The sequence below is a fragment of the Centroberyx affinis genome, unplaced genomic scaffold, assembly GCF_046629955.1.
Source record: "Centroberyx affinis isolate AG114_WGS23_722 - 3 ecotype Tasmania unplaced genomic scaffold, CSIRO-AGI_Caff_v1 ptg004961l_1, whole genome shotgun sequence".
In the NCBI taxonomy this organism is placed as follows: domain Eukaryota; kingdom Metazoa; phylum Chordata; class Actinopteri; order Beryciformes; family Berycidae; genus Centroberyx; species Centroberyx affinis.
In genome coordinates, this window is record NW_027282435.1 from 64,502 (window position 1) to 91,007 (window position 26,506).

At 38.9% G+C, this 26,506-nt stretch overlaps 1 protein-coding gene across 1 annotated transcript in view; it reads left to right on the top strand.

The window, feature by feature from the left end:
- Window positions 1-26,506, top strand: part of LOC139666369 (collagen alpha-1(XXI) chain) — an 84,066-nt gene that overhangs the window by 28,717 nt on the left and 28,843 nt on the right. Inside the window, exons 17-20 of the mRNA XM_071545558.1 lie at window positions 1,789-1,845; window positions 2,823-2,876; window positions 4,197-4,250; window positions 20,763-20,816. Coding sequence (XP_071401659.1) covers window positions 1,789-1,845; window positions 2,823-2,876; window positions 4,197-4,250; window positions 20,763-20,816 — 219 coding nt within the window. The remainder of the gene's footprint in view (window positions 1-1,788; window positions 1,846-2,822; window positions 2,877-4,196; window positions 4,251-20,762; window positions 20,817-26,506) is intronic.

The window sequence follows — 26,506 nt, forward strand, 5'->3', positions numbered from 1 at the left end:
TAGCAAGCTTCGATAGCAAAGAATTCAATAAAAGAATGCTAACGGACATTGATAATATTGCTATGGTTTACCGCATATCACTGATAAATTGATCATTATGTTATTTAATGTCAGCATTATTGGCAATATTGATATAGTAGTCAAAACTATTCAAACATCTGAACTTGTGTTCAGCCTATGCTACGCTAACGTAGCCAGAAGACCCTCCCTGTTTCAGGTAGCAAGCCAAAGATGGATGAGCCATGCGTACAGGCATCATGGGCCCTGGTTGGACCAGGAGCCTAAGTTTGAACTCAATATGCTTAACATTTTATTACTGTTTTAAACTGACACACAGGTTCAGGATCCCTTATGATCAGTGTTGGGGAAAGTTACTTTTGAAACTAACTAGTTACTTTACTTCGTTACTTGCCCTAAATAGTAACTAGTTACGTTACCAAGTTAGTCTTCATTAAAAGTAACGCGTTAGAGTACTTTCACGTTACCCACGTAAAATCATACGTCTTCTGCTGATGTCATCACTCTTAATGTACAGATATCATCATTAATCATCAGGTTTGGGACACAGCCTTAAGTAAAAAGCTACTGTTGTCTAAAGAAAACATCAAGGCAGCTTTCAGTTACCTGGTTCACAGTAAATACTCAGTGGGGGTTTGGGCCGACTGGATCCTTTCTGCCGTCATTGCATCACAACTGCAGGTGATTTTGACTTTATCAACACTGTGAAACATTGGCTCTGTGTTTCTCTCTATAAAAAAGCCTAATTTGAGAAACATTACTAAACATTTAACCATTTGAAAGAAAAATAAAAGTAGCGAAATGTAACTTTGAGAAAGCAACTAATAACTGATTACTTAAATTGAAAAACTAACGCGTTAAGTTACTTGTTACCACAAAAAGGTAATCTGATTACTGTAACGTGTTACTTTTGTAACACGTTACCCCCAACACTCCTTATGACGCATCAAATCAAACAGCATGTCTCATGGCTTCCACTGTCAAAGATGACAGTTCAGATTTCAAACTAAAAAGTCCAGGGAAGAGCCATATTTTACCACAGATCTGACAGCCTGCTTTAGACTTTTTATGACAGTATAAAGCTAAACTAAACTCTGGACAGTGGATGACAGATGCATTCTATTCTATTCTATTCTATTCTATTCTACTGAAAGATTACTAAAAACCCAATCAATAACCTCTCCAAAGTCCAATTTGTAGAGCTGCCTGTATAATTCTAGCTGTTTGCCCCTGTGTGTGTTTGCTCAGCCAGCTTCTGGCTTTGCAGCTGCATCCTCAGGCTTTAAACGGAGAGTTCTGGTGTGTGCGTGTCTGTGTGCATGTATGTGTGTGTAAATGTCAACCTCCCAGAGTCCTTTTATAGAAAGACTCACGCCCTCCACACCAGATGTGGAAAGGGAGTGATTTATTTTCACTTGCAGCATACTGCAAGGAAGAAGCTCCTGCACACTTGCCAATTCGCTTGCAATTAAAATAGGTTTTATTGGGCACAATGTTTCAGTACAAAGATTTTTAGTGTATCTGTGATAACCTAGACCAGTGTGCGGGAGATTTCAGTCCTCTCCTACGCACCTGTCTTTGGAACATTCAGGTGTGCAAAAGTTCTATTGTAGGCTATCTAACTAGCATATGAAAATCTCTGATAAGTAGTAGGGAGACAGAAAAGAGAAATGTAAATGGTGTAGTGGACAAGTACAAAGATTTTCTTAATGGTCCATTGTATGGTGTCTGTAAAGAAGATGTGTGGTTGTGTCTTTTCTATAACTGCAGGGTCCCGTTGCCTCACGGCTGAACCTCGGTGCATCAATGGGAATGCCAGGAAAACGGGTAAGAAGACAGGGAGTGTATTGAACAAGAAGGCACCCTCAGTATAGAGACAGTCCAGTGAATGTTGTCTGAAACCTCAATTACTCTGGGAAATCCTGGACAGAGACAGAGCTGTGTAATTTCATAAACTTTAACTTCTTCTTTACAGCTTCATGCAACTGTCAAAATACAGGAAACGCTTGAGCACAGCATGGGTGGTAAACCCTATGGTCATCTCAGCCAAGCCAATTAGACACTGACGCAGAGATTCTGGAGTGGTGCTTCAAACAGTGGTGCTTCAAAAATCACCATTAATTAGAAACCAGACAATGGAATACTGGAAAACTGTTTTGCATTTCTCAGACAGAATACCAGAACTAGGGTTAGACCGCTATATGGGGCCAATATTGTCCTTTTATTAAAAATAACGGTAACACTTTACAATAAGGGTCACTAAGTTAAGGGTTAGTTAATGCTTAATAAGCCTTAACTAGCCCTTAATTAACAGTCAACTAATGTGTAATTTACTAATGGTGTTCATGTTAACTAAGGTATCAATTTATACATCTTTAATAGTTTATAAAGATGAGTATTAAATAATGTATAAATTAATACCTTAGTTAACATGAACACCATTAGTAAATGATTACCAGACACATTAGTTAACTGTTAATTAAGGGTTAGTTCATGCTTATGAATGCATGAACTAACCCTTAACTTAGTGACCCTTATTGTAAAGTGTTACCGAAATAACATATGCTGTAGTGCACAGTTTGATGGATTACATATTTATTGTCGAATTGATCAGTACTACACTGGTTGTCTATGGGAAACCCTTCACCTGAATTGACATTTTGATCAGATTCCACACCAATATGCATGAATATGTTTTAATCATTTATTTAATTAGGGGTTCGAGCATGTAATGCTAGAAGCTAGTACTTTGTTTTGATAGTGCATCATGTTTTCTGGAACCTGTCTCTTGTTTTTCCATGTAGGGTCTTACTGGTGAGAAAGGGGAGCCAGGACTTCGAGGAGAGATTGGACCAATGGTAAGAGCCGGTTGTATTAGGTCCTTATGTGCCTAAGATGTGCTTTAATCAGCATTACTGACAGTTACAGGATGATAACCATTCAATACAATCTGACAATTACTCAATTGATTGTCATATAAAAAAAAAGTTCATATCCTGGAGAAAATGTGTGGTTTAACTTGAAAGCAGCTGAAATGGAATGACTTCAGTGTTAAAAGGGTGAATCCATTCTTTCTTTAAATATCTTAAAAAGTAAAAGAGTATCAAAAACTTAAATATATTAGCTCATCTCCTAAAGTACCTGAATATTTTATAGTTTGATCAGATTCTGTAACTCACAGTATATGGAGTTAGTCTCACTTTTTGGAGAGAATACTATTACTACTACTACTACAATGACTACTACAACTATTATGACTACTACAACTATTATGACTACTACAGCAGTAGTAGTAGCTGTAGTATCTGTAGCAATAGTAGCAGTAGCAGTAGTAGTAGTAGTAGCAGTAGCAGTAGCAGTAGCAGTAGCAGTAGCAGTAGTAGTAGCAGTAGTAGCAGTAGCAGTAGTAGCAGTAGCAGTAGCAGTAGTAGTAGCAGTAGTAGCAGTAGCAGCAGTAGCAGTAGCAGTAGTAGTAGCAGTAGCAGTAGTAGTAGTAGCAGTAGCAGCAGTAGCAGTAGCAGTAGTAGTAGCAGTAGCAGTAGTAGTAGTAGCAGTAGCAGCAGTAGCAGTAGCAGTAGTAGCAGTAGTAGCAGTAGTAGTAGCAGTAGCAGCAGTAACAGTAGCAGTAGCAGTAGCAGTAGTAGTAGCAGTAGCAGTAGTAGTAGTAGCAGTAGCAGCAGTAGCAGTAGCAGTAGCAGCACTACTACTACTACTACTACTACTACTACTAGGCTACTACTACTGCTATTGCTACAGCCACTGCTGGTACTACTGCTACTGGTACTGCTGCTACTACTACTACTACTACTAATAATAATAACAAAGATATAGAGGGAAGAATACTAGCTTTCAGGAAGCCCTCTAAAAATAGTGACAGCTTTGACTCCTACAACAGCTTGACAGCAGCTTTACTCCCTTAATGATGGAGAGTGGGCTTTCTAGCTGTTGTGTGTGTGTGTGTGTGTGTGTGTGTGTGTGTGTGTGTGTGTGTGTGTTTTCTTCCAGTCCCTCCAGTAACTGCTGTCCTAGCAGTACAGCGTTTGAAGTGAGGGTAAAGGCAGATAATTACTGTAATAGTGTTTGATTTGGCTGCTGCTGAGGGGAAAGGGATCTGCTGCTGCCTCTTGTTCCTGTTCTGCTCCATTTTGCCTCTCAAGAGGTGTTTGTTTTCTACCTAGGGGCAGCCAGGACTTCCAGGCACCGACGGGCCAGCTGGGCCACTGGGACCAAAGGTCAGTGTGGATTTTGCCGGGAGAGGGGATGGGAGGGAGTGAAAGTTGACGACATGCAACAAAGATCGTGAGCTAAATCGTGGCCTCGAAATATAAACTTTACTCTCCTGTGGCCACTCCCGGGCTCCCGGGAACTGCGAGTATACACCTTAACCTGCTGAGTCATCAGGACACCCAGCCTCATTGCTTTTTACGCTGCTACACAAAAGAGAAAGCGAGTATAGAAGCATGCTGTGTTAAAACGAAGTCATCTCTTACCATGATAGGCAGGAAAAGAAATCTGTAACAGCAGGCTGACAAGCTTTCCAGAGAGACTTACAGCAGTGTAAAAGTCATACAGTAAATCTAAAAACACTTTCCACCTCTCTCAGATAATTAAATTAACACCACTGCCCGAGCACCGGCCACATATGAGGGATCTTACCATGTGGCGACATGAAAAGAATAACTGGCTAATTGAAGGAACATGCACACCCACACAGACACACACACACACACACTACAAGTATGTGATTCTATTTCCACTCTTCTAGGAACTATGAGTGTTATACCAGTTTGACTTCCAGCCACCCTGCGCAGCAATTTGGCGCTCTTCCTGTTATTATAATGAAATTGCTTTGCCTAGGACTCTGGAGCTATAAAGCACCAGCTAGAGCTTGGCAGACAGTGAGGCGACCACAATGCACAGTCAGTGTGAGTGCGTGTTGGTATATATATATGTGTGTGTGTGTGTGTGTGTGTGTTTGTGTGTATGGATGGATGTGTGCGTGTGGAGAGATGACAGCAAGCAGACTAACTGTTGAGGTACTGTAGTTAGACACACATTCGACTGAGCCTTGAAAACAAACTGGAGGGTAATTCTGCGATATCTGAGGGTCCAAACAAGCCCTCTAAAAGCAAATAACCCCCTTCATCACCAAGATTTACATATCATTTACATATGTATGACCATGGCAGGTATACAGAGGCTTTATTTTTTGATCTGTTAGGCAGCTTTCCACCCACTGCACATGGTTAGCGAATAGCCTGGCATTCTGATTTGGTCATTTCGGTAATGTAGCACTCTCTTTCCTGTGCAAATCTTTAGCGCAGTGATTCTCAACCTTTTTCATATCAAGGACCCCTAACTTAGTACCACATTAGAGCCACAGACCCCCATTTGATGAGATTTTGTCTCTGGAACCCAAATCTGAGAATATTTGTATTGTTGGACACAGAATTCCATGGCTATCTGTATTGTAGGTAGAGCGATAACAGTGGAACTATGATCAAAACAGTCATTCTTCTACATTCTCTAATTGTGTTAACTTCTTGTAAATGAAATAATGGTGAAGTTTAACAATTCATCAATTTGCCGGGGACCCCTTGGAACTCCCTCAAGGACCCCCGGTGGTCCCCGGACCCCACGTTGAGAACCACTGCTTTAGCGAGTCTGGGTCTGAGTCCCCATACTGTTAGAATCCTCTTGCCTTGAGATGAGTTGACTCAGACATTTACATTCTGCGTTAAGTTCTGTGTATGCCTTAAGTTCTTTATTTGCTATAGAGCGGTGCTTCTCAACGTGGGGTCCGGAGACCACCAGGGGTCCTTGAGGGGGTTCCAGGGGGTCCCCAGCAAACTGACGAATTGTTAAACTTCAGCATTATTTCATTTACAAGAAGTGAACACAATTAGAAAATGTAGAAGAATGACTGTTTTGATCATAGTTTCTCTGCTATCTCTCTACCTACAGTACAGATAGTCATGGGATTCTGGACAAAATCATATCTGACAAAAAAACATATTCTCAGATTTAGGTCCAAGAGACAAAATCTCATCAAATGGGGGATCCGTGGCCCTAATGTGGACTAAATTAGGGGTCCTTGATATGGAAAAGGTAGAGAATCACTGCTATGGAAGACGTTGCATAATGTATATCCTTGCTATATCCTTTCATTGCATTAATTTCTACCTATTCATTCCATTCAAATTCAATACACAACAAAACAAAACATAATGTAAGATCTGCTAAATTGCCAGATGGTACATTTATACAGCCAACCTTGACCGATTCTTGGAACAAGCCAGTGTTGACCGGGGGTTATGTCTCTCGGACGCCGCAAGACCAATAAACAAACAGCATTTCTCCCCGTTGCAGCTTCAGGGAACACTGAACTTCCTAATGATTAACAGGAATCAGTCTCGCTCTGAAGCAACACAGCAGTGTGTGTGCAATTACACGACTAGAGAGAGAAAACAAATACTACACGACGGAGGAGTTGTGCGCCAAAACGAAGCGTTAAGCTTGAAAGGACGGAATTGAAATCAATGCAATCAATGCATTTTCCCAGATTTTATTCAGACAATGTCTTATTTGTTACAGTGCAAAGTAGCTATAGATGAAGTAGGTCTGATCGTTGCAGTTATTTGAGAATATCTTGAGTTTATGTGTCTAAGAACCTTTTTATTGAGGTCATTTTGATTTTAGATTGAGACATTTTATTCTGTTGGGGAAGCATTGAGAAATCTCAATAATTCTTCTCATGCCTCTTTCTCTCGTTTTTTTTCTGGAGTTACTACACTGCAAACCACATGAGATGCAATATTTTCTCTCCATCAAATATTTTTCCCCCTGCTTTAACCGAAAATTGGTTGAATATGAGTCCCCCGTAGCAAACATCATGAGTATTTTTGGCGCGTAGTTTTCTTTGGACGGAGAGCAAGAAGTCTGACAAGGGCATTTAGTATGAGGCAGTCCAAATATACACCAAGGGTGAGATGAAAGTGTCACAAGTCTGTGGTAAAGACTGGGTTTGAATTCAGGTCTAGCACAAGAACTCACTAATGCCTTTCTCAAGTCAAAATAAGGTAAGATTGACTTTCTAGGAGTTTGTCTCCAATAGATAGTTCTGTCAGGTGTGCATACAGTATGTTCAGTAATCGTAGGTGACTATCCAAAGTATGAAGATAAACCTTTTATGACAGATAAAGATGTCTTCACTTTTGCTATTACTAGACGTATTTCTGTACCTGCTGTGAAGGTTTCTGTATAGTAACGGTCTGTACCTGCTGTAAAAACAACAACAACAACAACAACGAAAAACTCAATTTCCCCATTAGTCTTATGGTCTTTTACATTTCTGCCAAGGTTGACTGAAGCCACACAGCATAGACCACCTTCATGAATATGCATGTTGTGGTGCCTACATAGTCCCAATGGAGTAAAGTACACATCCATTGCATGTCTTCCTCCACCTCAGTACCTCAGAGTGGCAAGTGGTAGACCAATTATTAAACTAATCCACTGTAAACCATCTTATTAGAGAAGCTGCGTTACTTTGACCGTGTTAACATTTCAATTGAAATAAGGTGATTACTTCAGGTGATTATTCCCAGTAGTTGGGGTATTAACCTTATTCACACGGTGGCCATTTTGAGCACTCAGGGTGGGGAAACTGTCCCTGAAAGAGCAGGTCCAGCTGCTCTACACTTAGTATTTCACAGATTCACACTGAAAAACATATCAGAAACAAATGTGTCTCAAGAATCAGAGGGATATCGGTTCATATTTTAATGTATTTGGCCCATTATCTCTACCTACCAGAGTCTAGTCTAGGCAGCTAGCTAGTAGCTAACTAACCAGTCAGGAGTCATTCTTATGTTCCCAGGGTACCGGACCCCTAATTTAGTCCACATTAGGGCCACGGACCCCCATTTGATGAGATTTCATCTCTCGGATCCAAATCTGAGATTATTTTCCGTCAATAAATACTTTGTAATGAATTCAAAGCCCAGCGTCCCTTAGAGCAGAGGTTCTCAACGTGGGGTCCGGGGACCACCAGGGGTCCTTGAAGGGGTTCCAGGGGGTCCCCAGCAAATTGATGAATTGATAAACTTCACCATTATTTAATTTAAAAGAATTATAGACTGTAGAAGAATGACTATTTTGATCATAGTTTCCCTGTTATCTCTCTACCTACAATGCAGATAGTCATGGAATTCTGGACAAAATCATATCTAGCAATAAAAATATTCTCATATTTGGGTCTAAAAGACACAGAGAGACCGAGAAGCTCATTAAATACTAAATTAGGGGTCCTTGATATGAAAAAGGTTGAGAAACACTGAATTAGAGTCGTCAAAAAAATCAGCAAGGGAATTCTGTGGCTCTGTGGCTGGTGAGGTTTCTCTTTTAAAGATTATTTTTTGGCCATTTTTGCCTTTTATTAGAGAGATCAAAGTGGAGTTTTACATGGTACACACCTGGGGGAAAACCAATGTAGCAATTTATGTACAGTGCTGTGTGTTCACAGACTGTAATTACACACAAACACTATTGTGGCCATAAGCATACACATAACACACATGCACACACAGAACCTACACACACTTTGTCGCAGACTCGTAAACTCGCTGGTAGGATTAAAGCTCCACTGCTCTGCAATTAAGGCGAGGCACTACAAGTGAATATGGAAAAAAAATCCTTTCATCTTATCAGAATGAAATTTTATATGTTGAATATGAACACAAATACACTTCTGACTTTTTGTTATATTATACTTTGTGGCGGTTTATTATTATTATCTTTGACCCAAGTTATGTATGTAGTTCTTTATTTATTTGGTTGGCTCATGTAAAATAGCCCGTAATATAGAAATCACAAAAGATATCAAAACCTTTTTTTTTTTTTTTTTTTAGATAATTTGACTATTTCTATTCATGAAACCGTGAAAATAAGCTATTGTAATATCTCAAAATTGACCCATCCAGACAAAATTGACATTTCTACCTGTGGTGCTTCACCTTAATAAATCTCCCATCAACTTTAACAATTTCTGATATTCACCTTGAATGCCAGTGAGACCTATAGTGAGACATAGAAGGCTTCACACAACTAAAGGCAATGCAGTAAAGTGATTTGCTTGCCAGGGATAAAATACAGAAATACAGTTCAGTTGATGCATTTTCTACTTTGTCTAGAAACCTCATGTCAAAACCAGCTGGGTTTTAACTCATAATCGACATATCTGGTATGCTCTTTACGTTGGGTTCTAGATGAGTTCAATTGTATAATGAGCTGTACATGTGTATATGCCCATTCTACACCACACACACACACACACACACACACACACACACACACACGTGCACAACACACACACCCAAATTGCTCTCTTTCAATAACACACCAACTGTAAGACAGCCCCGGATCTGATATGTAACCTTCAAATTAAGGTAGTTAGAAGGATATCAGCCTTGCAGTAGATTTCAGCCTGTTATTATCAGTAATTGAGTTAATATTGTGTGTGCAGCAGTGTGTTTTGACGTCACAGAGGGGGAAAGGGCTTCTCATATATCTCCCATTACTTCCCCTTATTAATTGTTAATAGTAGTATTAGCAGTCAGTCCATAAGTGGCCTTTTGGAAAGGTGTTTTAGTGATCAAAATGAGAAATATCTCTCACTTGTCTGCTTTTGGATCAAGCTGAGCAGCTTTGCACTGAAGGAGCTTTAAACATTTTCTTGAGGAATTCTAGGGGGGGAAAAAAACCCTAAAAAGAAGAATAAATCAGTATGAGTTATCAAATAAAAAAAAAAATGCTTGGTGCTCTGAATGCCGTTGCTTCACAACAAGCAGGCACACGAACATCCCCACTTTCCATTTACAAACCAAAAGGTTTGCCCATGTGGGCGTGACATGGGTCTATTTATAACCTCCATGCTTGTAATTTAGTAGCAAGAGCAGGAACTTCAGAACGACACATGCTGGTTACACACAGCGTCTCTACTCTGCAGGCTGCCTGGCCCCTTAATCATGAGGTATAGACCACAAGCATATGTGCCATGTTGCTGGCAGTGGGGACGGTCAAAGTTCCTATAGGGCCTGTTCTTGTGTATACATAATAATTTGATATCAGAATTGTTTATTGTTTATTTGGATCCCCATTAGTTGTTACCAAGGTAATAGCTACTCTTCCTGGGGTCCACGTTAAGAACATAAATGTATACACATGCTTTCACATACATGCATACATTAATACAATTACAGCAATAATCTGGTCCACCCCACCCCAATTAAAACAGTATAAACATTACAAAAACCAAATACAATTTAAACAAAACCAAGTGAAACTCTCTCTCTATAGGCTACATCTCTCTCTATATGTATACATATATATGCATACACACACACACATACACACACTTATATACACATACATACATACACACACACACACACGCATACATACTATATAACAAGCAGTATCTATGACCATGTTTACCAAATACTTTGAGCTACCAATTTAACAAATTTGACAAATTTAATAAAACCAAAGTTTTTTATTTTTTAATTTTTTATTTATTTTGCAGTGAGATTTAAAACCAGTAAGATTGTATGGGCTGTACAGTAACAGTATATTCCAGTTTTTAAGCACAAAGCTCACTTTATTCATTGCCATGCTGTGTTAAAGGACCCATATTATTGGAATGAAAGTTTTCCTTTATTTATATATGTACATGATCAAAAGATGTTTAACTTAGATATTGTTAAAATTAGATTTTGTATGAGTGGTTAAATTTAAAGTTATTCCATTTTAAAAAATCCACCCATTTTTACTGGCTGACACCAGGGAACGCATCACAGCTGGACTTGATCCTGATTGGCTCCCTCACTAAAGAACTACTGAAATCTGTCCAATCAGGCCAGTTTGCAGCATTCAAACCGGAAAGCCTTCAGAATTAGAGGAGCTGCTGTTTTCGGCCAAAGTATATTTATTTGCAAAACATCATGAAGAACATTATTCTTATTCTGAGTCGTAGCATATTTGAAAACAAAATCATGAAAACTGAAAAAGTTTCTTTCGTGTGGTGGAACAGAGCACAAGAATATGGATTGTTCCACAAGGCTAAAAATGTAATTAAATATCCCTGTTAATGTAATAAATAACATCACACTATTACTTTAATCGGCCTTTATTACTTCAGGCAATGCTCAAATATTTTCAAAAATCCAAATCTATACAAAAAATTATGCTAATAATACATCTTAAAAGTGTACAATTACTGTGTGTGTGCATGCATATGAGTGTACATGCATTAAACATGAAATCCGTTAAAAATAATTCACATAATGATTAGATATTGCTGTCTGGTTTGATTTACTACGCATTTTAAGATTAGATTTAAAGCCAGGAAAAGGGGGGAATTTTCATATTACTCATTATTCATAAAAGGTATGACATTTTGAACAAATTTGCTAATAATAATATTGATGAATAATGTGATTAACTCCGAAGAATAAGAAGAATGTACTAACTTGAGTACGACAGTATTAGTTAATATAATTACATCATCAATTAAAAACATGTTAAACTCCTAATGAAGTAATAATGACTGGTTAATGTAAAAATGTAATGTTATTTTTTGCATAAACAAGTTTTATTTAATTTTTGACCCATTTAGAGGGACATTTTACTACATTTTGAAAAGTTACATTATCAGTTGCTACTGCACATGTAGCCCATTAACAGGGGGAACAACTGTATTTCAAACCCCATTCAGTGTGTGTGTGTGTATGTGTGTGTGTGTGTGAGAGTGTGTGTGTGTGTGTGTGTGTGTGTAGTTGCATGAACACACCCCAGCTGCTGGGATGGAGAGAGCCTCAGGGTTTCCTTCTAATCATAACAGTACACCTGTGGTGCCAAAGGAGAACACACTGTATGATTTGCAGTTACCGAAAGAGAACTTCAAGCAGTTCATGAAGGAACATTTGAAGAATTTCGCTCCAAAATTAGATATCCACCCTTTGAAAAAAGTGACACTCTTTAAAGAAAATAAGCTCAGGCTGACTGGTGTGTAATTACATCGCAGTACAGGGCCCATCCACTGGTGCAGCTCCAGTCAGAGAGCGGATTCTAAAGCAGAGGCAGAGACAGTTATGATTAAGCTGAATGTTTAGTATTTCACTTGAGTTGAATAATTACAGTCACATGACAAGAATATCAGCTGATCTGGGCAGACAAAGGCAACAGTGACCAGCAGTTTGTAGTGGCAGTAGCAGAAAGTGTATAGTTCTATAGGGAACAAGAGAGGAGATGCTAGTGGTAATCAAGTTAGGCAATTACACAGTGGGCTTCTCAGAATATTAAAATAATTACTAATATTATCAAGCATTCGTGATATGTAATAACAGAGGCCAGTTGCATAAAGATAGACCCAGTCTTAGACTTAAATGTGACTTTAAGTCCAACTTGCTACAGACACTTATATTTACTTGTTCCTACTACTTCTTGGTTGTTGTAGATCTCTAATGGCTTGTTTCTGTCTCTAAAGACTCTCTCTCTTCTTCAGGTTCTTTCCAAAAACCAAAGATTTGCCGTCTTTTATGAAACAGCTTCAGTATTTAAACTTGCCACTCTGACAGTTAGGCCGACTCGTTGCCATAACAACAAAATTCTTAACTCAAGATTAGCCAGGGGGAAGGTGGCTAACTTTCCTACCTCAAAATAAGTCAGTCGTAATATTTAAGTAACAGTCTTAATTAGACTAGTCCAACCTGAGAATGTAAGACCAGTCTAAGGCTTAGACTAAGCTTTATGCAACTGACCACAGATAATAGCTTTCTCAATAACATATCATAGAGGTGGCATATTGGATTACATTAGCATTGGTAATGAATCAACAGTAGAGTAAATCTGGATGCATGACTGGACAATTTGGATCAAAGATCAGAAGGATTAGAGTCTAAACAGGTCTATATACATACTGTATACAGTATATATATGTACTGTATAAGATATTTGGCCAGAAAGTACATTATATTGCAGTGAGACAATCACTAGTTGCATGTCAGAGTGCAGCAAGGGAGTTAACAATAGTGCAACATTAATATGGCAAATAAATAACTTAAATCACACATTTCTCTAACATGGCAATCTGGTAACGTAGAGCAGGGATTCTCAACCTTTTTCATATCAAGGACCCTAATTTAGTCCACATTAGGGCCACAGACCCCCATTTGATGAGATTTTGTCTCTCGGGATACAAATCAGAGAATATGAATTATTGTTAGATATGATTTTGTCCAGAATTCCATTACTATCTGTATTGTAGGTAGAGAGATAACAGTCATACTTTGATCAAAATAGTCATTTTGTAAACTTCTTGTAAATGAAATAATGGTGAAGTTTAATAATTCATCAATGTGCTGGAGACCCCCTGGAACTCCCTCATGTTCCCCGGACCCCATGTTGAGAACCACGTAGAGGACGTCTGCTATTGGCTGATCTTTGGTGCCAGGTGATGTCACCACCTCTTCTGCTCTATAGAAGGTGACATCATCTGGCGCCAAAGATCAGCCAATAGCAGATGGCAATTTCAGTAGCATGCTTTTTACTATTACAGTGGTTTCGGAAAGTATTCAGACCCTTTCGCTTGTTTCACACTTTGTTCTGTTACCGACTTAATTTAAAATGGATTTAATATTATTTTCCCTTCACACAATGCCCCATAATGACAAAGCAAAAACATATTTTTAGATTTTGTTTTTGCAAATTTATTAAAAACAAAAAATATCTCATTTACATAAGTATTCAGACCGTTTGCTACTGTATGACACTTATTCAATAGTAAATTTTCATGAACTTCCGTCCTCCTCTTCTTCTTTCTCTTCTTCCTTCCTCCACCTTCTTTTTACTTTTTCCCTCAATTTTTTCCCCTTTTTTCCTCATAACTAAATGGCTAAGCTGTTCCTAGCCATCACAGCCATATAGTTTGAATCTATTTCTAATCAACCAGTCATGACAATTTATTTCTTTGCACATTTTGTTAATTCATTTAGTTGTTCAGTAGTGTTGTTTTTTGTGAACAAATTCTTCATTTAAAGGCAGCATGAGTTTTTATACCATTGAATGTGTGTGTGTGTGTGTGTGTGTGGTGGGGGGGTGGGGGGGTAGGTTGAATGCTAGTTCAAACCCATGCAGCACTGATACATGGACCTTGTGGACTAACGAGCTGAACTACTTCAGAGTTGAAGCTATTCTTGTACTCCAAGGAACTTATTTTCCAATACATATTCTCCTTTTTCCGTTGCTACCATATATTTTACATCCAAATTGAGCTATTCTGGCTTCTCTATATATGTCCAATTACTTCATATTTTTATGCTCATTCCGTTTATGGGCGGTTTAGAAGGAGACTAATTGACTCTATAGGTTTGACATGTTCACTGTTTTTTGTCACGCAGCATATGCTGAAGCGATGTTTCCACTGTTTTCATTGCAAAATTACAGGTTTGGGTTTTTTTTTTTTACAGAAAACAGTGATTTTAAATGCAGAGCTGACTGCTATCTGCTGATACATGAAAATTAGACCAACACTGTACTTTATATGAATTTGAGTGTATGAATGTGTTCATGCTTGTGTGTCCCTGTGTGTATGTATTGACATTATGATGTGTGTGCAGTGTTTGAATTTAACTTTTTGGCTCACCTGCCAAGGGCTGGTAAACTAAAAAAAAATTACCCGCCAAGAATATTTTTTTTACCGACCAAAAGAAACCTGTTTTCAATGGTGTATAATGAATAGAATCAGATACTGTGTGAAACATTCAGTAAGTTTTAATGTAAAACTTGCTCACGCACTTATATAATGGATCTTTTCGTCTTCATTTTCCTCTTAACTTTTATCTTATCTATATCTTTGGTGGCCTCCTTTCGACCATAGACTGTAAAAAAAGTTGGAGGTAGTGAGTGTGACGTCACCCATAGGTTTCTGAAGGGCCGTTTTGAAGCCTAAAGATTTATTATTATTATTTATTATTATTATAATTATTATTATTTATTTATTTCTTATTATTGTTAATTGGGTTTACGATTGCCACCATGTTGAAATTTTTTGAAGCCAGCTCAGCCAAAGCGAGCCTGAGCTGCAGCTCGGCCTACTACTGGCTCGTACTCAGCCACTTGACCACTGGACAGGCGACCTGTCAATCACAAGGCAAACAACATCGTTTTATATCTGTTATATCCCGTTAATTATTTTGAAAATCGCCATAAGGACACACATTAGAAGAAGTGAAATTCCCTACTGAGCCCATAACCTCTTGTCGAAAATATTTATTGACTTTATATTTTGAGTGAGAAGTTGGCTTGTGGTCCCATTGACTTGTATGGAGTTGGGCTGGATTTGGAGTCTCTTTGGAGCCAGCCCCTAGTGGACGTTAGAGGAATTGCCGCCACTTCCTTATTGGCTTCCAAATTCACCTGTGGTTTTGGCTGCTTGGTTTCGACTAAATGTTGGGCTAGTTAACCATCCAGGCAGTGGAGAAACAGAAGTGTAGACACTACTGATTTATGTAGCCAATCAGGAGCCTGTTATATGGGGAGTCATCTGACAGTCAGAGAGAGTGTACAGTTTTTTATTGTTATTTATTGTTTATTTTTGCAGGGACAGCGCACAATTAAAAGTAATTGCACCAGAGTTAGCTGGCAGCTAATTTACATCTGTTGTCCCTGGGCAGGTAGACCAAAAAAAGCACAATACATAAAAGTCAATCAGTGTGAGATAGATACAATCAGTATGATAAATACAATATATACAAAGCAATCATTGGTGGTGACACATTTGTGCTGACTTTAGCCAAAGCTTGAGGCTGGTTTTAAACACTGCAAAGCTTCCTGAGTTTCTAATGTTTCTGGGTATGGAATTCCACTTCCCCACTACTTTAACCGAGAAGGCAGATTGACCAAAGCCCGTCTTTCTGAACTGCAGTGCCCAGTCACCCCTAGAACAGTGGTTCTCAACGTCGGGTCCGGGGACCACCAGGGGTCCTTGAGGGCGTTACTGGGGGTCCCCTGCAAACTGATGAATTATTAAACTTCAGCATTATTTCATTTACAAGAAGTTAACACAATTAGAGAATGTAGATGATTGACTGTTCTGATCATAGTTTATCTGTTATCTCTACAGATAGTCAAGGAGTTCTGGACAAAATCATATCTGACTATAAAAATATTCTCAGATTTGGGTCAGAGAGACTAAATCTCATCAAATGGGGGTTCATGGCTCTAATGTGGACTAAATTAGGGTCCTTGATATGAAAAAGGTTGAGAATCACTGTCCTAGAAGATGCTCTAGTCCTACCGGCACCGCCACTACCAGGATAGGCCAGGCATCCTCTAAGAGGAGGGGGTGTGAGATTATGAATAATTTTAAACATCAGGCATGCATCAGAGTAAAATAAGAAGTTATCAAAATTGAGGAAATCATATTTTTTCAGGATTTTACTGTGATGATAATCCCTTGGCTTTTTATCTAGTACTTTTAGAATTTGTTTATAGAGTAGGTACACAGGCTTGAGTGTAGTCACACCTGCCTGTGACCAGGTTGCAGTAAGACAGATGGGGAAAAATCATAGTATGTACAAAAAGCTTTGCAGCAGACCGAGACAACTGGAGCCTGATGCTCTTAAAATTATTGTGATTAAATTTAACATTGCTGACGACCCTACTAACTTGTTTTTTGAAAGGTTTGTGTCAATTATAATGCCTAGATACAGTGGCCAGCAGAGACAAAGTTAAAGAACAGGCAAAGACCAAAGACTGTATATAACCTAGGCATTCGAATGTTAGCATTTATTTTATTTTTGTTGCCCTTATTGATTTGAAATGTTAGCGTCACTTGCTGTTTGGTGTGTGGTAATATCAGACCTTATGTGTGTGTGTGTGTGTGTGTGTATTTGCTCTGAAACACAGTTTGATTGATTCTTTATTAGAAAATGATCTTGCCAGACACAGGCTGTATACTGTGTATTATTGTATTTTCCTGTTAGCCGCCTCTATCTTTTATTGACTCCTCTGTCAGATCTCCAACCAGAATTCATCCAAGCGCAGTGTGGCTTAGAGACAAGTAACAGTCACTTCAGTTCACTTTAACAGTATGTGGCAGGGTGAAGCGGCAGGTCACTCCGCCTACATGGAGGGCCGATGTCGGTCCCGACCAGCCACTCTGCACTTGTCTATTTTCTCTCAGTTGTAAGGTCCAGAGATTTATGTCATCTTGTTTATTGGGCCACGGTGGGCGTCTTGGCTGTGTAATTACGAGGTCTGCTGCTCGTATGGTTTTATGTGCGTAGTGTGGCAAGACACTTCAAAAGAAAACAGACGCAGTGGAGAGCTAATTCACTTGTTTCCTCGCCGCCGACATACAGAGCTCGGCACTTCAAATGTACATCGGTGGGACCCGGTAGCCTCTGTGTCTGCGAAGGAACTTGAATAGAAGGAAGCGCTTTGTTCCACATGTTGTCATGCTTGAAGCCTGGAGTCGAGACCACCTCAGTCGAGTCAAGTGCAAGAACCGGCTCAGTCAAATCTGAGTCAAGACCGTGTCCAAAGGGGTCGAGACCAAGACAAGACCGAGGCCAGAGCAAGAGCACGACCAAAATAGGCAATAAAACAATGTAAACGTCTTTCCAAATGTAGAATTAATGATTAAGGATGGACACAGATGTAGGTCTATCTGCAGGACCTCTGTACTATACCCTTCAGCATCCGACTAATCAATGCATTCAAGTTTGAGGACCATTACAGGCTACACACAGGTTAAATTATTTGCAGTACTAGGGAGAAAATAAACCAAAGTGGACCAGGGTTGGAGAAAAAGTCTTAGAAATCTTTGGGCCCTTTAAAGTCTTTGCAGTACGAGGGAGAAAATAAACCAAAGTGGACCAGGGTTGGAGAAAAAGTCTTAGAAATCTTTAGGCAAGTCAACATCCAGTAGAGGCCGAGACCAAGACTAGTCCAAGACATCGGAAAAGTGTTAGAGAATAGACTCAAGACGTACAAACCCTGCGCTGAACTGCAGCATCCGACTAATCAATGCATTCAAGTTTGAGGACCATTACAGGCTACACACAGGTCCTTTAAATTCTTTGCAGTCCTAGGGAGAAAATAAACCAAAGTGGACCAGGGTTGGAGAAAAAGTCTTAGAAATCTTTAGGTCCTTTAAATTCTTCGCACTATTAGGGAGAAAATAAACCAAAGTGGACCAGGGTTGGAGAAAAAGTCTTAGAAATCTTTAGGCCCTTTAAATTCTTTGCAGTACTAGGGAGAAAATAAACCAAAGTGGACCAGGGTTGGAGAAAAAGTCTTAGAAATCTTTAGGCAAGTCAACATCCAGTAGAGGCCGAGACCAAGACTAGTCCAAGACATCGGAAAAGTGTTGGAGACTAGACTCAAGACGTACAAACCCTGCGCTGAACTGCAGCATCCGACTAATCAATGCATTCGAGTTTGAGGACCATTACAGGCTACACACAGGTCCTTTAAATTCTTTGCAGTACTAGGGAGAAAATAAACCAAAGTGGACCAGGGTTGGAGAAAAAGTCTTAGAAATCTTTAGGCAAGTCAACATCCAGTAGAGGCCGAGACCAAGACTAGTCCAAGACATCGGAAAAGTGTTGGAGACTAGACTCAAGACGTACAAACCCTGCGCTGAACTGTTGAACTGCTTAAGGCGCATGCTCAACACAAAATATGGTGGCATGATGTAAAAGCCAGCAGATATGGCATATTGACGAGAAGCCCATTATAATGCAGTATTGTTTTAAATAGTAGCCTGGGAAGTTTCTGCATACCACCATTCGCTTAAGTGTCGTTTTAAATACATAGTGCAGCATATTGTAGGCCAGGAAGTCTAGAGACGAGCCATATCTAAGTACATGTTGTACTGCGAGCCGAGCCTTTCAATCCAAACAGCCAGCTGTACTGAGCCACATTCCGTACTTGACTGTAATGCGCTGTCCCAAGCTACAATAGTCTTCTCTTTGAGGCCAGGCGATTCTTTGAAATGAATTTTACAGTTTATACTGGATGTTGGGAATGGCTCATCTACAAAAGCAACAAGAAAAGTGTTCCCAGATCCCTGGATGAAACTTAATGAGGCTGGTATAGGGACGGCTAGACAGCTACAGTATTAGCTGGGCTGTCTCACTAGGACAGACCAGTGGAACAATACTGACAGCACTACTAATGGATCATGAAATATATCCACAACAGAAGCAAAGACAAAGACCACTTATGGTCTTTTTTTAGATGAGCTCTCTTCATTTCTTATGTTTTCAACGAGGCTTACAGAGTTCCGGCTGGTCAAGGAATTCCTGGGATATCGTGAAATTTTGAGAGGCGTATTCCACACAGGGAAAAGCCAGGGAATCTGATGTATTCTCTGGGAACGTCAGGGAATGTCATGAAGTTTTGACAGGTGTTTTCCAGACAGTCAATGTATTTGAGTCAGGGAATTTAATACATTCTCTGAGGAAGTCGGAAACAGGGTTCCTACAGAGTTTCAATTTAAAAATTCCATACTCTTTTCAGTCTTTAAATTCTTGATTTTAAGGTTTTCATTGGTGTTCATGATGATTTATGCCAATGGCCAACTATGCCATATCACTCTAGAGATGAAGATTATTGTTCATAGCAACAAATATCAGAACATGTGACATGACAGGGGTCTAAACCCAAAGATAATGTGTAGTTATATGTTCATAGGTCCAGTATAACAGCATTTTTCTATCCTTTTTTTGTGGAAATTACTTGGAAATTAGCAAATTCTTTTTGGTAATGTGTAAGAACCCTGCAGGGAATATCCGGGAATTTTACAAATGGGTCACTTTAAAGTAATATACCAGAATGTATTTTACATCTTCTTTTACACATTCATGGCATGCTGTTTACCCCTTTATCATTTTTCTGAGCTTAAAAACAACAACAACAACAACATTTCTATAGCAAGTGGGTCTTGGAAACGTCATGAATATTTCCATTTTAAATTCAAAACATTTAATTTGGCATTTGACAAATGATAATGCCTTAATTTAAATGATGTACATTTAAGGCCTTAGAAAGTATTAAAATGTCTTAAATTCAGATATTAGAGGTTATTTTTTCACCATGTAGTTTTGACACCTTTGTGCTGCATGTCCACTCTTAATACAGAACAGGGTTAGTAGTACAGTGTGCATCCTATCTGTTTTACCAAACACAGTAGGTTTATGTGCAATTCAATTTTAACAATTCATTTCCTGGCGTCCTTTTCTCATTCTGCCCATTTATAGTTTCACAACTTTCATTAGCTATGTTCAATCAGAACTAGGCTGGTTTTAGCAGCTTTGTTTCTTTGTTTTGGTTTTTTAATTGGTCATAAATTCAATTCCAAGTACCATTTAAAAAGGTTTTAAAGTTTTAAATGTGGCTTTTTGAAACTTGCAGATAGTCTGTAGTGTAATGGTACCTAGCGGCCGTAGGTTACCTGATATGATGAGCTTTATAGGTCCAAGTACATACAAGGCTGATATCCACACGGTGAGTTTTTACTGAACATGACTGATCTATGTCCTTGATGACTTTAGAATCTGAATCGGAATTACTTTAGTTGCCAATCACAGTAAATGTACAATAAGTGTCCTGTTGATATTGCTAGAGAGATATGCGGCACGGCAAATTTTCCAGTAATGATTTTTGTGTCGTCTCCCCAGGGAGAGAAGGGAGATACCGGGCTGGCTGGTGCTGATGGAGTTCAGGGCGTCCCGGTGAGTTGACACTGATGACATGTTAATCCCATTCATGTTATACCTGCCTGTCTGACAGCACTGCATGAAGGGCATTTCACTGTGTAAACATGAAATCTGTCAGCTGTTAAGGGTTTGGATATTGAAGCTAAAACAATGTGCTGTAATCAAAATGCAGTCATTACATTATTAGCCATATATTAACAGATTGAATATGTTTTGTAATTTTGCAGCAATGCCAGTAGCAACAATCACGGCTGACTCTTAGTGTATTAATTCAAGTTATTAGGCTGTAATTCATTACATGCTTAGTTTTACAGCTGCCGACGAGTGCGGAGACTGCTTACAAAATAAGTTTCTTGTTAACTAGGCACTCTGTGGCTATGATCTGCAACTAGGTTTTAAGTGGCCCTATAAAGAATTGAGGGAAAGAGCAATCAGGAAATAAACATGCGACCTCGTATTCACTGCTGCTTTAAAACTCACTGCACTCATACACACACACACACACACACACCCCCTCACTACAGATACATGCATGCACACACAAGCACACGGACAATACATACACACACACGCATACTTGTCACCAGAGATGTCGTAGAGGTAAACCTAGCTAAATCCACTTTTTTAGACTAACATAAATCATAAGTCTTTTAAGGTGATAAGATGCGTAAATGCTTTGAAAATATAATTATTTTTTTCCCACATTGGTGGTTGTTTGCCATTTGATGATCACTGTCATAGTTGACCCTCCTTTGTATTTATCACTGCATCACTGCTTGTCACAAACACATGAACCATTGCAACACATCGCAATCCAGCAAAAACAAAAAGAAACTTCAGATTAGATGAAAATGTATCTTCCCCATAGGAGTTGTCGCAGAATCAAAGAATACGATATAGCACTGGCTATATCGTATTCTTTGATATTCTTTAATATTCTTTGATCAGTCCTTCCCGCAGTGACCCGGGTTTGAATCCGGCCCGTGGTCCTTTGCTGCATGCCCTCCCCTCGCTCTCTCTCCCATACCTTCCTGTCTCTCTCTCTCTCACTATATCTGTCAAATAAAGCATAAAATGCTGAAAAATAAATCTTTAAAAAAAAAAGAACAATAGAGTCTGTAAAACACAGTGTGACCGATAATTACAAGAAATAGAGCAGACTGAGAGGAAAAAATATGAAATATGAAAATGTATGAATTCACAGCATATATACAGGGTATGAAAAATGTGCATACTATTTTGGCTCTGTGCATTATTAAATTTGCAAATGTGCGTCGTTACGGATTCACATTATCAAGTGTAGATAGGACCATACATATGTAGAAATGTGCAAAAACTATTCACATTTCATATATTTACAGATGTCTGTAACATATGAACCTCATCAATTTTCCAGATGGAGTCCATATCAACACAAACGTTTGATTTGATTTGATTTGGATCTCTTTTAGCCCATTGGCTAATCTTCCAAGAGTCCACATTGAAAACATTTAAGCATACAATAATTCATAATAATACAACACATAACTGTTTACACACACATATCACATACATATATGCACACATACACACATGGCTGTTGGTACAAAAGAGCCTAACTGTGCGTTCACACTGCAAGCAACTTGGTTGACAGTGTCTCTATTCTGACCAATCGTAGACTGTGTGAGAGACTCTGATTGCATCTATGTAGCGTTCTGCAGGCAAATCATGTATTGGTGGCTGCTTTGGTATTGCCTTTCATAACGCTGATGAGCTTGTTAAGGATGGAGGATGGAGCTTAGGATGGAGCCAGCCTTTAACCAGTTTGTACTTTCATAGTTACAGACTAAGGCTGGGTATTGGCAACGACCTCACGATACGATACGTATCACGATACATGGGTCACGATACGATACGTATCATGATACATGGGTCACAATACGATTGTATCACGATACATTGCGATACGATACATATTGCGATACATTGCAATACTCTACATTATTTACTGAAAATTTAAAAATAGAGCTGAAAATACAACTTGCTGTGTACCACCTGGGTAGTCTAATATGTACATCACATTATATTGATAACTCAGCAGACAAATTGAGTCAAAACTATTTCATTCAAAGGGATTTGAGGGAAATTTAAGGACATTTTAAATCTGTTTAAAACATGAATCATTTTTTTTAATGTATCGATACGAGGGGCTGGAAAATCGATACAGTATCATGGAATAAAATATTGCAATACTCAGCTGTATCGATTTTTTTGCACAGCCCTATTACAGACAGTAGAGGTTGTGTACTTTCATAGTTACTGAAAGTAGAAGTTGTGTATGATAAATGCTCAAAGGATTTGAATGGATGGTACAATGTCCAGTATGTTGGATGCAACAGCTTCAGTTACTTATATGATATTTACTTTAATTCACTTAAAGTGGTAATCCTCAGGATTCTGTTGTTGTTGTCTTTTCATTTTATAAAAGTATATTGCTGTGGTGTTTTTTTTTTTTTACCCAGCACTTCTTTCTTCTTCTATTTATTGCAAACAAACTTGGGCTGAACGATTTTGAAAAAATATCTAATTGCGATTATTTTGACTGATATTGCAATTGCGATATGATTTGCGATATTAGAGGGAGTGATAATTTTTATATCATTATTCTCATTTTCATTGAAAAACGTATTAAACGTGATTTTTGCAGGGATCTGTACCAAACAAAGATGTTTCCTTAAGTCTGTAGAATATGATGTGTAGGCCAGGACATCTCTGCAGCACCACAATATTTCATTTAAAATGGTATTTTGACACACATTTCACCTTTAACAAATATTGCGCCTCCTGCGATTTGAGGGCCATATTGCGATTTCGATAAAATTTTGATTAATTGTTCAGCCCTAAAACAAACTGGAAACATAAAACGCATCACTTCCTGTGTGCCAGAGGATTTTGCCCCCGGAAAGACGGTGTGTAGAACAGCAAATGTAAAAGCTTTCATGAAGTGGCTATAGGTTGACTCACTACTGTGTTATAGCAATCAGTGATAGAGAGCAGCAAAACATGACATGACAAGACATTTATTTATATGAAAATGTTGCCAATTATGACTTTAAATCCACAAGCTAAAAGGCCGGCCTCAGGCCCGACGTGAAGTCTTCAATGCAGTGTGTTTAATTGCTTTAAATGTTCACGGTTATGCAGCTTGTAAAAATGGCTCTAAAGTGTCAGTCTGGTAAACTCATCATTGTCTCACACCCACACACACACACACACACACACACACACACACACACACACACACTTTATAGGAGGCAGTGTGTATAGCAAGGCACACACACACTAATGCACACGTGCAACACACGTACACTCTTTATAGACAATGAAGCTGGTCTTGCCTGTCTCTACTAATTATATAACAATCCTCATTACTCACATCCACATAGTAAAATACTGTACGTTGCTGAGCCGTGTTTGTATGTAGTACACACACACACACACACACACACATATCCTGCTCCAGCCTATCCAGTCTCACAGTCTTTATATTAACAGTAGCAGACAGCATTGCGTGCTGAGCAGCTCCCCACCGCACCCCAAAACCAAACCCTCCCTTCCTAATCAAGCTGATGTTTGCATGCAACGCTAGAAAAACACCCCCAAAAAAACAATGGATACATGTTTTATTATCCTAAATAGTTTTACTATACTAAATTTAATCGCCTTGTAACTAAGGCTGCATAAAACCCCCTCTATATTAATACAAACCACAGTACACAAACCAATAGACACAGATAGACACTAACAGACACAAACACATGCATGCATACACAGGTATTCAGGAACAAGCGTGTACATACACAAATTACACAATTTGAAATGTCGCATGTTTCCTGAATTTCAAAACACACCCACCAGAAAAATGGAAAGAACCTTTCAAGAACTGATTAGTATTGTCCAAGTATTGTATTGGGTATTAGTATTGGGTTATTGTTCTTTAGTGTCAGATAATGTTGGCCATATTTCATCTAAAGACGAAAAAAAAAAGAAATGCACTTGATATGATAATGATATTCTAATGTACCAGCCAATGGTCTTATAACCACTATGGAGACTGATAGAAAGAACAAATCTGATATTCCAAATTACCAACTAATGGTCACCACAATGGGAACCTTATATACTGTATGTTAGACATTTCTTGAGTCAGTCAAAGCCACTTTTGAACTGTTGAATTGCTGAGTGATAAGTGAGATAACTAAGTGAGAACATTTGATCAAAATCTCCTGTTTCTATTCAGCTTTTGGAATTTGGTCCGCATAAAGTACTTGGATGAAAACCCAGCTATTGATGTACATAGTGTGGCATTCCAGCAGCAGTGATGAGGGCCTCCTCTGATAAAGTGAGTGATTAAAGTAGATCAGAATGCAAAGCAGAACAGATTAAAGAGACCAAAGTCCTTTAATCCTACATCCTCCTCTCTCATCTCCTACCCTCAACTTTCCTGGGCATGTGGGAAGCCCTCATTCACTCCCTTTCCCCTCTTCTCCCCCTTCACTCTCTTTTCCTCTCTTGCAACCTTCCCATTTATCTTCACTTGATTTATCTACAGTATTTTCAACCTCTTGACCCTGTTTAAGATAATCCATGACATTTACATATAAATAAATGTCAGTTTTGCTACTCTCTATGTGATTGCTATAACACAATAGTGATTCAACTAGCCAGTTCATGAAAGCTTTTGCACTTGCTGTTCTAAACACCTGGTGTTTGGTAGCTCTTTGTGGGGAAAAAACCTCTGGTGCAAAGGAAGTGATGCATTTTTGTTTATAATAAATAGAAGAAGAACTGGATATTTAGCATGAGCAGTGATAGGCCAGTTGTACAGCCTCTATGTCTGAACCATTGGCCTATAATAATGGCCTCTGCCTATGGGCGTGAGTGAAGCCAATTCTCTTTGCCACTTCCTGCTACCTCCCATAATTCCCAGAGTGTGATGTCAGTGTACCATCAGTAGGATTCTGGGTAAGATACCCACTCAGCCAATCAGATGCTATGACGTGGAGCCAATCAGGATGTATTGCGTCAGTCCAAGATGGCAATTTCTGTGACCAACAGGATTTAAACAAAGGCAACGGCTATTTGTCTCCTCTTGCAGTAAGCGAACATTCAGAATGCAATATGGATTTACCTGAACATTGTAATTGTAAAATGTTCATGTGTTACCTCAGTGTGTGCTGGAAAGATGGCATTAACATAATGTTGTCCAAACTTGGAAAAGCCTCCATTACCCATGTGCTAATTTAACTAGCTAGCTACTGGCTGTCTAATGTTGACATTTTGATAGTATTATCACAAAATGCTCACCAGATTATTTTATATGGGAGCCTGATTGGGACATTTTCCTTAGGTAGTTGCAGGGCAAGCATATGCAGTCAACGTATCCAAAGCTATGCTCATCTACATCAGGGTATTATGGGAATTCACTTAATTCATTTCTAACTTATCGATATTACAGAGGTTCTCTACAGGGAAAATGGCCTTACTGTACCATTAGGTAGCGGTTGGCCATGGTACTGCAACTACCTTACCAGAATGACATATACGGACAAAGAAAGGAGCACCACATACAGAAACTCAAACTTCATCAACGGAAAGTCCAAGGAAAAAGACGTCAAGTGATCTCTGGCAAGTGCAGTGCAGTGCAGTGCAGAAACACCACTGAT